Source organism: Helicoverpa zea, chromosome 19, assembly GCF_022581195.2.
Source record: "Helicoverpa zea isolate HzStark_Cry1AcR chromosome 19, ilHelZeax1.1, whole genome shotgun sequence".
NCBI lineage: Eukaryota > Metazoa > Arthropoda > Insecta > Lepidoptera > Noctuidae > Helicoverpa > Helicoverpa zea.
In genome coordinates this window covers 657,650-673,969 of record NC_061470.1, presented here as the reverse complement: position 1 = coordinate 673,969, position 16,320 = coordinate 657,650, and the positions used below count along the sequence as shown (strand labels likewise).

Below are 16,320 nucleotides of genomic sequence, written 5' to 3'. Positions count from 1 at the left end.
ATGATATATAGAAAAAAAATTCAAGCCAATTCCAAGAACCTTCAACAAGACGGAGCTCGGCTGGTAGTCCTTGAGATAATAGTTTTAGAAGATAAAGAAGGCTGGACGTAGTGTAGGTACTTAAAAAAAACAGACCATAATAAAATATTTCATTTATTAATATAATTTACATTTATAATACACAAAATTCTTATCTATCTACAAAGCATTCAATAGCACCTATATTACAATTACAAAGCGCATGTTACTGACTGCGTGTTACGTCAAGCTAATGCCTGTGATGTCTAACATAAAACAATAATCCTTAACAATATAAATAGCAATACAGCTTGTTATACTGAACACTATAAAATGTTACTCGCGATCTCTTATAATATCAATAACGACAACGAATCATTTTCAGTTGAGATGTCCACAAGCGAATCAGGCGCCATCTTTAAATTAAAATAAGTTTACTGTTCGTCCTACTATTTTTCATTTCTTCGTTATAATGACAAAACGGGTTTTAACCTAAATTCATACTAAAACTTATAAGATCTCATCAATAATTTTCAAAAATATTAAAAATACAATTATTCGTGGCGGCCATCTTGTATTTCGCCAAACAGTTGAGATCGCGATTAGTTTCACGCCAACATATTACATTTACACATAAACTGGCTGCTTACCATTTAAATACAATATTATTTTAACATTTTGGTCCATTTATAATATAACAAAATACCGTTTATGAGAATTACATAGATCCTAAGTGACTCGCGAATATGGCTTATACAATAGGAACGAATAACGATATACAACTAATATGAAGCTTGCGTCAAATGCTTCTTAATAAGTTCGTGCTCTATTCATTATCAAACATGTTTTCATTCTACCAGTCAGTTATATTGTTTGGTATCATACAGTAAAATGCATCTGTATCTAAAAGGCCTTATGTAGATGACTGTTGAATGAGCAAATTCATTTTCATGTTAAAAGCAACTTGTAGGTACTTTATAATAACGATATAATATTAGTGAGCTTCAATATCAAAATGTTTAGGCTTTGAATACAAACCCATACTTAATTATAAATACAAATATTATGAGTTCAATTTATAATAACTTGTTATATAATTCATGTGTTACAATAAAAATATTTTTCTTCTATCAGGCAAGGCTTATCATAAAATATAAGACTACTACATTTTTAAGGCCGAATTCAATCTGATAAATCAATCCTGTTTTAGATTTCGTTGAAAAACTGATAAAATATGAAAAAGGCACTTCAAAATCGCCTGGGCTCCCAGCCTGATACATTACATATAAATGAAGCAATGTTTTCATACGAAAATATAATTTTCTTTGAGCAACATTATGATTTTCTGTAAAAAGGTTTTTATTTAGCAAAGATTTATTAGTTTTGAGGAAACAAGCGAGACAATGTTAAATAATAAGAATTAAAGTTTTTAAATTACTAAGTTGATAGATACAGAGGTGAAATAAATAAGGTTTAAGTACGAACAATAAGTACGTGTCGAAGATTGTAACATAGAAGTGCAATAAACGACTTGACTGTGCATTTTCGATTCACAAACAATTCACACAAGTTTTGAAGCACCGCTAAACATAAATATATAGTAGGATAGATCCACTAGGTCCTATGGCTTTAATTTCCTAAAGCACATTGTTGAAAAGTGCACAAATAAGACATGATTTCAAGGGATAATTTGGGCCCTATAAATTAGACATTCTGAATAAAAATCGATAGAAAGGTCGAAAAACAATAGCAAATGTATGATATGATAGACGGCACATTTGTGCGCTACTTACGTAGTAAAGCGTTCAACACTTGCGACTATCGATACCGCAGTGTACATCACTAGTCACTTGGGCTATACCACCGTATGCCTTAATAATGAGTTACCGACATATAAGTGGTTACAAGTATAGTCCGAGGTTTAAGGCGCGTCACTAGCACTGTGTCGAGGTGACATCACTAACTATCGAGTGTGTGACATCACTAGCTGGCCGAGTATGTGACATCACTAGTTGGCCGAGAGTGACATCACTAGCTGGCCGAGTTGTTGTACTGCGGCCGACCGGCCAGCTCCAGGAGGTATCTGTCGGGATGCTCGATCCAGTCGGCAGCCGACAGCTTCACCTAGAAGTTGAAAAATATAATTTGAGAACTATATAAATTGAAGTTGGTTTATTTATAAAACAAACATAAAAAAATATATGTACATATATTGCAATGCCTTAACAGGCAACTAAGTTTTAAGCACGAGAGTTTTAAGTAGGATGCTTTTATACCTACTAAGTTTGCAATAAAGATTTTGAAATTGAATTAAAGTTGAAATGGCGTTTTGCTACGCCAGGGTAAAATAAAACGAGTGAAGCGCGAGTCGTCCGTTGTTCCGTACACCGTGGAGTAGAAACATGAATTTTAGAAGCGCATTTCAAGTATAACTAGTTTCCGAACTGAATTTATAAAACTTGGTTGTTATGTGTCCAATGCTTGGAAGTATAAAGTGCACGTACATGTCGTTGTCGCTCGGCCTCCTTGACCTGCCACTTCTTGATCTCCAGCTGCGTCTCCCGCGACGCCGTGTCGCCGCAGCCCCACACCTGCGGACATACACATGTAAGCCTTAGCCATATCGGCACGGATAATGAGCTCTCGGCGGGAGAGTGGGGATCACTTTGCGCACTGTACACTTAAGGCAATAAATCGCTCCTGCGCAGGTGAAGGTCAGGGCTCAATATCCTTGCCGATGATTATATTTGTAAGCCTTACAGTCTCAAGACTATTTAACGGCTGCTCAAATATTACATCCGTTTTATATACGTAAACTACAACATAAATACATAGTTTAATTATGAATTTAATAAGAGAATATGAATTTACAAATAGGTTTTTCAACTTGTTTACTTTATGATGGGCAGAAATAGATCTAACTTTTGAAATAAAACAGTATACACCTATATTAAGCAGAGGAGGCAATTGAGTAATTTGGTTACAGCCAAAACTGACACTTCTTCCCAATAAAAACACGTAGAAAATGTTAAAGGGCGGGTGTCTTTGGGGGCTGTATCATGTAATTTCATATTCATTTATTGTGTTCCATAATGTTCATAAGGTTTTAACTAACCTAATTTTGATGTTCTAAAAGTGCTGTTTTTTAGATTATTTTTTAATAAATGCTTTGTGACATGTTCTGTGTGAGTAAATATTTGTAGTTACCTCAATAGACTGCAGCTCGTAGGGCACCCCCTTGAAGACGAGCGAGTCGAAGTCCTCCGGTATGCTGAGCAGCGGCTTGCGCGGGTCCGAGCCCGCGCGGAGCCCCTTGGGGTACCCGCGGATGCACGTGTTCAGGTACAACATCTTCGGCGCCTTCTCTACCACAGCGAACCTGCACATTAGAAAGCTTGTATTGAACATTTTGCCATAAAAATAGTAGTTGTGACATAAGATTATTGAGGCTAAAACATTATGCAGCCACACTTTTTTAGACAAGTGTTTGACACATGTTTAAGTTTTTGTAGTGAGACCAATATTTTTTAAGTGTACAATTTGAAAGTATGATGTGTTATTGTTACTTAACTAAAGGGGATATAACTCCTAGGTAAGCAATTTATTCTTTGGATCATAAAATATTGCGCCATACTCTTTGCGCATCAGCACACTAAGAGTCCGTTCAGATAGACCTGGTCGGTTAGCATCGGCGTGCATTTTTCTTTTCACACAGACCGGAGCCGATCGGCTGCGCGAGCATTAAAGAGCATGCAATCGGAGCCAAACGTCAAGAAAAAATACACGATACCTCTTATTATTTCACACCGAGCGCATTCGAGCATTCTTAATGACAAAAGAAGTGCGCATGCAAAAATAAACCTTACTTCAAATACTAAATACTCAATTTTCAATGTGTTAAGAATGGCTCTGCTTTCCGAGCCGTTCTGTTTGAACGGACCCTAAGAAGTTTATATAAAATTCCGAAGACAGTATCCTATGAGCTTGTCAACCCTTGGATCTATCTTCAGGGCATACTGACGTGGGCATGAGCTGCAGCAGGGCGCAGTCCTGCGAGCCCCAGTACTGGTGCGTCTCGCGCCACTCCGCCGCCGCGCATATCACCACCACCAGGGTGCCGGCTTGTACCAGCACCAGCGTCGGACCTCTGAAGGACAAGATAATATAATGGCAATTACCAAGCTATTAGCAAGGAAAATTGTAAGTCTTCTGGCGTTATAAGTTTAAATTTCTGTGATTCCCATTCAAAAGTTAGTGTCCCTGGAGGAACATGATGCATTTTTAGAAGGTTAAATGCAAAAATATTACCTACAGAGCAGTTTATATTAAACACGGGGAGATGAGGAAATATTGGTCACAATCATACAAATAATATGTTGAATTAGTGCAAAAATATCAAATCAATTAAACAAAAACAAAAGAAAAACTACAACCAACTCCACCCACATACCTATACGCCAGCGTATGATGCAAGAACCGGTTCGCCCCTAAGCCATGATCCCTGGAGGCATAGAGCGGCACCCAGTGCGACGGCACCGCGCACACCAGCCGCGCCAGCCACGCCGCCGACGCCAGCCCCGCGCCCGGCGCCGCCACCGGCCGCGAGTACAGCGCCGGCGCCGTGCCCGCCAGCAGCCACGCCACGGACACTGGGAGCAGGGCACTCCCAGCCGCCCAGTTGCCGCGCTCCAGGACCGGAGTCCCTAGTTCCAGGCCGGCGCCGGAGCCGCTCGATTCTACTGAGGCTTCGATGTCCCGGTGACGGGTGGCTAGCATGTGGACGCAGTATCTAAGTAGGGAGTAGAAAAAAACATATTTGTTATATGGGCTGAAAAGAAGATCTTGAATGTCGCCTTTATAAAATATAGCTAACTAGCTTCCGCCCGCGGCTTCGCCCGCGTAGTGTTCGCTTATACCGCGTTTCCAAGAGAATTCTTCAAGAATCCGGGATAAAAACTATCTTATGTTCTTTCTTAAGGTCAACTCTATCTCTGTACCAAATGTTATTAAAATCAGTTCAATGGTTTAGACGTGAAAGCATAACAAACAGACATAGTTACTTTCGCATTTATAATATTAGTAGGGATACATCCACCGATTATTTTTTTTATCTTCTCATTTGACAGATGAAATCACACGTGCTGCCACATGGTTTGCAATGTTGCGGATGAAAAAACTTGCAATAATATACTTGTGAATTAGTTTAAAAAATGCCTGATACATCCAATTTCTGTACCTGTAATAAATTATATATTTGCAATGCAAAAAGCAACTAAATACCTCACCTATGTACAGGGAATATGAGCCTGTGGCAGTGCTCCTCGAGCCAGCGCACCACGAAGCCGACGCTGTGCATGTCCTTGTTGTTGAAGCACCCGTTCACCACCGATGATAGCGTCTTGTTGATCTGCATACATTCACTTCTATTATAGCATCACATAACACCTCAAAGTAATGCAAGCTCATATAACAGGAATGGAATAACAGGGTTGGTTAAATGTATAGGAGAAAACATCAGACAGAAGAGTTGAGGTAATTGGACTGCAGTTGAAAAGGTGATGTTGGCATTCACCGAAGAAATTGGAGAGAGAAAGAGAGTGATGAATATAATTGGGCATCGACATTTGACATAGTGGAGAGATAGATGATAAAAAGATGTATGATATGAAGGAGGAAACACTATTGGTTAGTAGTATTTGTAATGATGTGACCTCACCATGAGACAGGTCTGCGGGCCCTCGGGGTAGTGGTCCATGGAGAGCTTGTAGCTGGTGTACAGCAGGCTGCGCAGCCCCTCCGGCATCACCATGTTGTCGTCCGTCTCCGCAGCGAACATCCTGACAAACGGAACGGACACTTGAACTAATAGTTTTAAAACCTTTGTGGCGGATCTACCGTAGTGAGCGTTATGAGCACGCCCATGTAATAAATAGGCTTACAAATAAGGGCGTCTTTTCGCTGTTACTCATTGTTTTTTCTTATTTTATGTTACGTAGCGGCCTTAATATAGGCCATGATTTATGTATGTGAGGATCTGTTATTTCTGCATAAATTGTCGTGTATAACATTACGTGTTTTTGATACTCTTCAAACTTCATTAGTTTCTGCTGTCAAGACAAGTGAGACCCGTTAGGGTTCTCCTAATGTTAGTGTGTCAATTTTTTATACTAGCCATGGCGAATTTCCTAGTCCTAGCCAGGTAAGCCTCTTCAACCTGGTCAGTCTGTTCTTTTGCGACAGCGAATTCCAAAATTTTTGCAAAAGGCATTGTTGTCTTGTAAAGTGAACAAATATCGAACTAAACCGAATCTGATATAACGACCTTGCAGTTATTTGTGTCGTATTGTCTTCAAGAGTGAATGAAGCGAAACAAAAGCAACTGAAGGCAATTGTTGTAAGTTTAACCATTTGACAGATGTTGAGGCACAATGCAGACGGTGTAACGTTGGACATCAATAGACAGGTGTACGTTTTTATACGCAAAACTGATAAATGTAAAGACTGTACATTATTTCTATAAATGATTTACCTAGTTGGTTCAGTTAGCAATAGGTGTAGGTATGTACTTTAAAGTCGACAAGTCTAGACATCAAAGTAGCTAAGTGATGAGTCATGGCGGATGTTTGTTTCCGTAATTCTGATAGGATACATGCGATTCTAATCTGCAACTGTTATTATTAACGCATTTACCTACATCTTAATATATGTAAAGTTTTACAAAGTTTGTCCGAGTAAAAAATCTTGCACCAAATTCTGCTCTGGTCCCACTGTGGTCAGCTTCATTCCACCTTATAAATGAATGGCAGGTATATTTAATATTCCCATTTGTATAGAAAAATGAATTGCTATTCGTTAGTCTCACTAAAACTTGAGAATAGCTGGACCGATTTGGATTATTTTGGTTTTAAAATGTTTGTAGAGGTCTAGAGAAGGTTTAGGCAAACGATACGAAGTTTGTTGGGTCAGCTAGTCTTTACTAATATTATAAAGAGGAAAACTTTGTTTGTTTGTTTGTTTGGTTGTAATGAATAGGCTCATAAACTACTGTACCGTTTTTTAAAATTCTTTCACCATTCGAAAGCTACATTATCCGGGTCGTTCGTCGTTTCGCCCCACAAGCGATTGGCACCGCGGTGCCAATCGACGAAGCACAATTTTTGAATGGGTCGATTCGCCCCGCGGTGCCAATCGACGAACTACCCATTTGGAATGGGTCGATTCGCCCCACAATATGGAACAGTTCTTTTTTTGAAAGGGTGATTGCAGCAAAGAAGATAAGCAGTTTTTATTATAAATTTTTCAGTGTAGTATCATCACCTACTGAAGTTTTATCCAAGTGGTGTACTTCAAAACCGAAAAAATGCATTATTGTATCTGAACTTTTGAACTTTTCTAGTACCCAGTGTTATCTTACAATGTACTAGGGCAGCATAAAATACCTGAAGTAAATCCCTCGGGGCGTCTGTGAAACCGCGTGGAATAGCTAAATATAATATAATATAACAAAATTCAGAATATTTTCGAAGTTAAAAAGCATAAGCACCCATTACTTAATTTCATGAAATCTGGTAGTTGTGAAATTTTTCACAGCTCAAAATTGTCAGGAGGCAAAAAGACTTAGATCTTTTTCATAATTTTCATTAAAAAAAAACTCAGTTAATAAGTCGGTAATATAAAACGACTTGTTGAATGCAACAATCACATTACAACTCAGTTAACTGGAAACTTACTGTGCTTACCATTACTCGGAGACCATAATTTTACCGACGTAGAATTAACCCCTCTGCTCGACAAGGTTTTGACATATGTCTTTACCGTTGATCGGCGGGATATTTTGAATCGCGACATGGAAGTTAATTTGTACTAACTTTCAACACATGAATTCTAAGTCCGTAATGCCTGATCAGAAGTATTTTAACTATAACTTTAGAGCTCACTTATTTGACAACAACGTAAAAATGGCAGGTGGAGACTCGCCAACTCACTTACTGGGCCCCCGGGAATCAGTCACTGAATAGCAACAAGAGGGCAACAGGTACATGAGCGGCTGAAGGGTGAGGATACCTCGGCGGACTTTAAACGCAGATCACGCGCTCCCTGTGGGTCCAGCATCACCGGCCCACTCGCCATTTACCACGAGGCACCTACCCTCCGAGCGGGCTGCTAACCCTGCTCTAGCGACTCCACTCTGACCGGCCGATGAAGGCAAGCCAAGAGGCGGGAGACCTATCCCCCGTCATGCTTCACTCCGGCAGGCCGGAGATGGGGATAGTATACTCTCCCTGGAGCACTCGGATATATAGCCCCGCGGGGTCGCTACTCCCCGTCATCCGCCTCAGATGCCCTGTATTATTATTATAAAATTATTAATCAATTCTTTATTTTAACGAATCGGATCATTCGATGCAAAACTTCTATCACCGTCGCCATCTTGTCTATGCGCCTTCAAATCAAATCAGTCTAACCAAAGGGTATTTATTGGGTTGCCCGGGTAACTGAGTTGAGGAGGTCAGATAGGGCAGTCGCTCCTTATAAAGAACTGGTACTCAGCTACATCCGGTTAGACTGGAAGCCGACTCCAACATAGTTGGGAAAAGGCTCGGAGGATGAGGATGACTTTGTCTAAAATGCTGAACTCCTAGTACCCATGATACGTTAAAATAATCTCAATTTTGAAGCAAAACGTAAATAATGGATAAGAATATTTTTACTTATAATATTTCTGATGAAAATTATGAAAAAGATCTAAGTCTTTTGGCCTCCTGATGATTTTGAGCTGTGAAAATTTTCACAACTACCAGATTTCAGGAAATTAATTAAAATGGGACGATTTACCAACGTTACTTTCTTCTCATGGTAATCTGGCCCGTGCATTTTAGGCTGAGTTTACTAGCCAACTGTTAATGAACCTTCCCTTGGTTTCCCCCCCTAATCCTTTTCAACACAATTCACTCACATTTACACTTCTGCTCTCCTGGTATATGATGTCAATTTTCGTAGCGACAGTACAAATAAATAATTGTAATTGACAATATTCGAAATGAGTTAACCAAATGTTTTGCTAAGTGGTGCCAATCGACCTATGCTTAAGATATCTTGGGCCATTCGCCCCGAATAAAACAAAACAAAATCTGTGGTGCGAATCCACCCATTCAAAAATTGTGCTTCGTCGATTGGCACCGCGGTGCCAATCGCTTGTGGGGCGAAACGACGAACGACCCCATTATCCACGAGTAACATAGGCTATATTTTATCCCAGTACCGGCAGTAGTTACCACGGGACGCGGGTAAAACCGCGGGAAAACGGCTAGTCTTTGATATTTCCATATTGAGCAATAATTCAGAGAAATTGTGTCTGCACAATGTCTCTGAATTATTGTTATTTTCTAGATTCTCTAGATATATACCTTCGATTATTTGGCTATGCATCGGTTACCTGACATATGTCTCGATGATGAGCGCGTCGTCGAGCATGGCAAGGATCTTCTCGCACTGCTGTCGGAAGGCGGTGAGCGGGATGTGCTTGTTCTTGCACTTAGCGGCGCGGTGGATGTGCCGGAAGAACTGCCGCGCCAGCTCCGGGTACATCGGGAACAGGTACTTCTGGAGATCACAGCCAGAGGTTTGTGGGTCAGGCAACAATACGACAAGGGGTCTTGAAAGTAAGGCTATGGCGGCTGTTGTCATATAAGGAGATTAGCCAACTGCGCAGGACATATTGTAGTGCACAACTGCACACTGCACAAGCATTTGCGCAGACACAGGTGCACTCATTATTCCTTCACTCTCATAGCCCATTTGAAAGTATATTGTGTATATAGTGGTTCTTGCCAAAGTGGATAGTTTTTTAGAACATCGCTTGAGTCGCGCAAAGGGAATGCGTAATATGCTCGGAACTACACTCTGAATGGCACTTGATTTACTTATCCTACTACAAGGTACTTATAGAACTTCAGTGTTCTGTCATCGCTAGGTAGAATACGTTTGTTACTCACTGTGAAGGATTTCTCTGTGACACCATTAACTCCATCTTCTTTCTGTGACCTCTGCACCAGCAACTGCAACAAACAGTTTTCATTTAAATAGAGATTGGAAAAGAGGATTGCCGTCCTTCGTAATAAAGTAGGATCACAAAGCATAACTTAGTCTTATCAATCAAGGTTCTTTCCTGTTTTAGTGACGCTCTAAATTCCATATTTACTTAAGGAGATATACAATATACTAAGGTAAACATCATATATCCGGCTCGTATTTTAAAATAGTGCAAAATTTCAATAGAGCGTTAATATATTTTACAGGCAATACAAATTGACACGCAACTTGCGCACAAACGTGTATATACGTAAAAAAACAATTAGGTATATCCGCGCAAGATCAACAACTCCAAATGTGCTAAAATGTGTAACGCCGAGGAGGTTGTTTAGGGGGGAATATGATTCACAGGTTGTAATCATACATTAAATCTACATCAAGAAAAGAACATACAGTGTATGAATATTGAAATGCTCTTACGGGACGATATTAGAATGCGAAGAATGAGAGTGTAGTGTCCTAGACGGACAGGAGTTATCCAATTTTTATTAGCGATACCACTATCCGACCGCACTCAAGGCTACTGTGTGTAAACATCTTCAGATGTAGGTATATTCTTTTTGTAATAAAATAAAAGCATATGGCGCTCGCTAAGCTGGTAAATCCAAAAATAAACATTTTATATTCCACATTACCGATAGCCATTACAGCCTAATCTGTTTATAATCCGAGCGTCTTAATAGCTTAATGGTGATATTGGTGATTTATGTCAAGTGCACGCTACGCCACGTTCGGTTTACACTAGATTATGTTGTGGCGTCACGTCAAACAATGGAAACGCGCTAGTCAGCTGATTGCGACGTCACACCGTGGAAACGTGCACCGCTGGAGCGGAGAAAGCCACTTTGTGGAGCAACTGTGTTAAACTATCATTTCCTACTTCCATCTTTATTCTGCGGATGTTCGCTTGTTGACCTCTTTATACAGATTTAGAAATACAGACAGTCTGAAAATCAATGCTGAATGGTATTGCTTTATCTAAGTGAGTGCATGTGCAAATATCGGTTCGCTATCAGTCATTAACAACGATTAAGGGCCATCCATCATAGCTTTTAGTTGATAAACATAATAATGACAGCAATTTTGAACAAAAATATCAAAATTTTGTTATTTAAATCTGCCAAAAACGGACTTATGAGCTCAACGGAGTCCTGAATATGTTCTGATACGGATCAAAAACTTCTCTCATACTATTGAGGAAATGGAGATTTTACTGACGTACCTAAATTATTTACTGCGATTGGTAATACTGTTTATGTGATAACGTCATCATTCCTAGCTGAAACAGTAAAGTTTCCCAAAAGCAATAAGGCCGCACCTACGCCACCTGTCTGCGCGGAATATTATACATTTGGTGTTTATTGACGTTTCATTTCCTCTAGCTATAAAAAGCTATGGGAGGAATTAAATTAGCTGAATTCACGACAGATTTTAGCGAATTCATTTGACTTCTGGGACTTCGTTTATGTATTTTGCTGTTCCTAGCTTCACAGTTGCCCTTTCGAGCTTCTTGTGTTTACCTGTCTTCAGCAAATATACGTACTTTACACGTAGGAGAGGCAGTTTTCTTGTTCTTGATCCTGCTCACTTGTATGCCCACGATGGAGAACCGCATGTTCTTCACCAAGCTCTGCCACTGATCCATTGTCACGCAGACTTCTACTTATTACTCCTCAGTCATTCACAGCTATCTATTATTTAAAAAATTAAACACACGCAAAAAGGTTCAGTATTGTTTATATATTTTATCACTTGTATTGTTTCAAACGATTGTTTTACATATAGATTCTGCGGTTATTTTAACTTGAAAATACCTCGGAGTTACGGCTTAACTCTTTGGATTACAAAAGTTTTTCTTAGTGCCACTATTATGAGTATAGTTTACGCAATGTATTTATTTATCCACATAAACAGAGTGGTGAGTGGCAGTCGCGAGGGCATGGAATCACGGCTATCTATCGACGCACGCCTGATAAGATTGTCACGGCCGAATTACTCGATATTAACAAACATTAAGATATTTCATAGTGATGGCAGGTAATAGTGGACACGATTCCGATTAAATCGATTACGTGTCCAGATTTTTTGTTGTTGGATCTAAAATCGGCAGGAAAACGAATAATTTCCGTGTGTAGGATGTATGTGACATGTTCACAACGGCTGGATAAGCCTTCTGCGGTCCTGACCACATCTATACTTTAACTTATTGAGTAGAACTGCAGGCGGTAAGAATTCCTGGTAAATACTGAGCGTTAATGCGTCGTAGTAGGTAAGAACTGTGTGTAGTGGTGGATCAAAAAGAACAGGTTTTCTTAGGCTATTGGGCCATTACCTGCTAAAGTAGCGAACAACGCGGGACTATTGCGAGTTTTACGTCATGAAGACGCTCAAACGCTTTGAAATAGTTTTCCTCTCATCCCGGAAGCTCCGGTAGTAGTGAGTGACACCATGAGCGTCAGGTGTCAAAAGACTTGCGTCCGCCGTAGGTAATGAGTGGCTCGCTTTCCGTCCTTTGATGATTTACCACCTCAAACAGAAAGGGTAACTTCCACATTATTCGAAACAGCTAGCTATGCTATATGAGTTCCTTACAGCAACGAAGCTAAATATCTTCGATTCATTTGCAAAGACAGACTTCACGTCGTACTAAGTTCCTTATACAAATTAATCGATTGAATGTAAATAATCGATAAAGTAATTAGCTGCGTGACAGCGTCGCCGACAATTAGTGCATCTGTATCAATTGGAGTCGGCGGTCGGCCGTCATGTGATACCGTCACATGATAGCCGGCAGTAATGCGTGCTAATATTACGGTCACAGGTAAGACGTCGTGTTTTGGGTTGCGAACTGGCAATAGTGGCCAATCTTCTTTAATTATCTGATTTCGTGCTTGTTATGACATTTACCCACATTAACTTACATATGTATTCATCCGGGAAGATTAGAATTGTCTGCTAAATGCGTGGCTAAATGAGTAGGGAACCCTAAAATTAAGCCTCATAAAATATAACAATTTTAGTAACTTTCTACATAGATGCAATATAAGTTGTCTTATACATATTACAAAAAATATTGCAACACTGACATCAAACATGATATTTGTCCTAATCAAAAAGTTTAATTTCCATCCACAACACAGCTACTAAATGCTCAATAAACTGGAACTCAGAAGTACAAGAAACGTCTCATAAACTTTCAGTAGTTAATTTCAAATAATTCTCATTGTACTAAGACCACTACAGTAATTATATTAATGGTCTGCAAGACAGAAATATTCAACACATCTGGTACAGGATGTGTCTATTTGCTCTGTTGTGATAAATTAGATGTCATTTAGCACACCTACCTGCTACCGGGGCACAGGCATTCTAGACATGATCTTAATAAATAAATTGCAATATTCATCAACCTCATTTGATATGTCCCTGATCACTGAGTGTTCTTAAGATTTTCATTAATTGCCAAAAAAACGCATTTTTGATTGCATACAGCAGATGCTTTAGATTTTAAGTTTTTGGCCCGTGGCAAATATGTGGGGTGTTCTAAGATTGACTGACTGTTGGATTTATTGTGTGCCTGTAGTTCTATTACTTTTAAAGGGAAACTATCTTGAACTGATTTTGATGTTAAGTCAGAAGCTGGATATTTTGATGTTAAGTCAGAAGCTGGATATTTTGATGTTAAGTCAGAAGCTGGATATTTTGATGTTAAGTCAGAAGCTGGATATTTTGATGTTAAGTCAGAAGCTGGATATTTTGATGTTAAGTCAGAAGCTGGATATTTTGATGTTAAGTCAGAAGCTGGATATTTTGATGTTAAGTCAGAAGCTGGATATTTTGATGTTAAGTCAGAAGCTGGATATTTTGATGTTAAGTCAGAAGCTGGATATTTTGATGTTAAGTCAGAAGCTGGATATTTTGATGTTAAGTCAGAAGCTGGATATTTTGATGTTAAGTCAAAAGCTGGATATTTTGATGTTAAGTCAGAAGCTGGATATTTTGATGTTAAGTCAGAAGCTGGATATTTTGATGTTAAGTCAGAAGCTGGATATTTTGATGTTAAGTCAGAAGCTGGATATTTTGATGTTAAGTCAGAAGCTGGATATTTTGATGTTAAGTCAGAAGCTGGATATTTTGATGTTAAGTCAGAAGCTGGATATTTTGATGTTAAGTCAGAAGCTGGATATTTTGATGTTAAGTCAGAAGCTGGATATTTTGATGTTAAGTCAGAAGCTGGATATTTTGATGTTAAGTCAGAAGCTGGATATTTTCCTTTACCTAAAAAGTTACTTTTGCCTTAGTTAACATTTTAGAAGATATTTTAAAAGTTTTGTTGCTAATTAATTTATATATTGGCTTCAAGATAAAAGATTTCCTAAGATCTTTCACATTACTATTGTTTACATAGGTAAACCTTCTGTGTTATTCTGCCCGCTGAAGCCACTCTATATTCACACTCAATGCATGTAATTATGATTGGGGCGCCAATTACTGACAGTTTACATCATAGAGCGACGGGAACATTCCACTGGGGCTTGTCTTACATCTCATTGATTGAGGTCAGAAGCATAAATCTTATAGATTTACTGTCAAATTATTAATAGGATCTATCGCTGTTTGGAAATTTTCATAGTCTTTATTTTGACTTTGACTTATAAAGAAATAACATTTTATTCCCAAAAAATATGGCAGTTAATATTTAATGGTAAGGCAAGCTACTTATTGTTATTTAATGTCAGTTATATAAGAAGATTTATTTTCTCATGGGTAAATTTATGACTTAAAATAAACAGCAAAGCATATAAATAAATAAATAATTACCTACTTACTTATTCATTTTTTACAATATTAAGTAGAAACTCTACTTAGCTATAAATCATTATGATTTCGCAAAGTTGAAATGAATCCACAATTGTAGACAACCTTGGCACCTGAGGTCACAACAACAACCTCAGGAGGCTGTTGACCAAGGTCAAGTTCACCAGGAGTCTTTGTACAATATTTACAAGTCATAGACAACATTCATTCTGTTGTTTCAATACAAACACTAAACAGCCTTGTACATTGCCAAGTGTAATCGTTTTTATTCCTAGTTAGGATCATGATCATTCTCTTTTGTTTGAAGAAAACCTACCAGCTTTAGATAAAGAACATTTGCAGAATCTTTATGAATCATCTTTATCTAGCACTCATAAATAACACTTAACTACGATGATACGAGACGTCTCCAAAAAGCGCTCGCATTACAATCATACATATTTACAAATCTTTAGCAACTAACACATTAGTCACGTTGATATTCTGAAAACATTCCGTGATTCAATCAGTCGACGACCCAATCCCGATCTGTCAAACGTCTGAGATTTACCGATACGATCGTTATCAACGCGAATCAAAACAAACAGCAACAGGAAACGTCAACGTAACCCTGACGATGACCCTCGCCAATTAACCGCACACTCGAGTGCATCCTCACCTTGCCGAGCTTCTCCACGGGCACCATAGACGGCGGCGCCTTCTCCTTGGCCTCCGCCAAGCCTTGCAAGTCACCGCCGGAGCCCGAGCGCGAGCCAGCGCCGCGCTGCGAGCCTCGCGGCGTGCTGGTGCCACTGCCCGATTGCTCCCCACCGACCTTAGTCTCGTGACTGTGGTGGTTCCCCATCACTTCACCACACTTTTAGCACCCTAACAACACAATATTGGCAGGATCAGATCCTGCAATCACAACTATTTGCGAGTTAATGGCGAAGCTTGATAAACTGGTGAGTGGTGATCAGACGAACAAACGTCACGCACGAGATGACAGACAACTGACGTCCGCTGTCAATGTCAATAAGGCGCGTTCGGATATCACACAAGTGGTGAATTATTATTACGCAGAGAGCGAAGAAGTTAACTACATTTTTATTATAGCTCAAAAATAGACCGATAGTATTTCACGTGTGCGATGAAAACGTAAAACATAATAGCAGAAACAGTTCAAATTGAAACACTGGTTTGTTTGAAATTCATTTTAAAGTTATATTTTGATTTGGAGTTGAATAAAACCATAATAAAACTGCACTTTCATTAAACTATATTGTTTCGTTTATTTTTATTCAATAAATTACAAAATTCAGTATTTCCATCTTAAATTAATTTACCACTTACACAGCCAATAATACCTATCTTACAAACTATACCTACATATCTACAGCTACGAGTTTATAC

At 39.0% G+C, this 16,320-nt stretch overlaps 1 protein-coding gene across 2 annotated transcripts; it reads right to left on the bottom strand.

Moving 5' to 3' along the window:
* Nucleotides 1-137: 137 nt before the first annotated feature.
* Nucleotides 138-15,865, bottom strand: LOC124639556. Of its 2 annotated transcripts, none has more exons than XM_047176982.1 (10): nt 15,587-15,865; nt 10,014-10,076; nt 9,455-9,621; nt 5,735-5,855; nt 5,304-5,425; nt 4,469-4,807; nt 4,040-4,165; nt 3,226-3,397; nt 2,523-2,609; nt 138-2,142 (listed from the first exon to the last, which is right to left on the bottom strand). In XM_047176982.1, the coding sequence occupies exons 1-10, from the start codon at nt 15,770-15,772 to the stop codon at nt 2,050-2,052; spliced, it is 1,476 nt and encodes a 491-aa protein (XP_047032938.1). In that variant the 5' UTR covers nt 15,773-15,865; the 3' UTR covers nt 138-2,049. The 2 variants fall into 2 exon arrangements, with proteins under 2 accessions (XP_047032938.1, XP_047032939.1); XM_047176983.1 differs by lacking the exon at nt 15,587-15,865 and adding an exon at nt 11,654-12,076.
* Nucleotides 15,866-16,320: the final 455 nt, after the last annotated feature.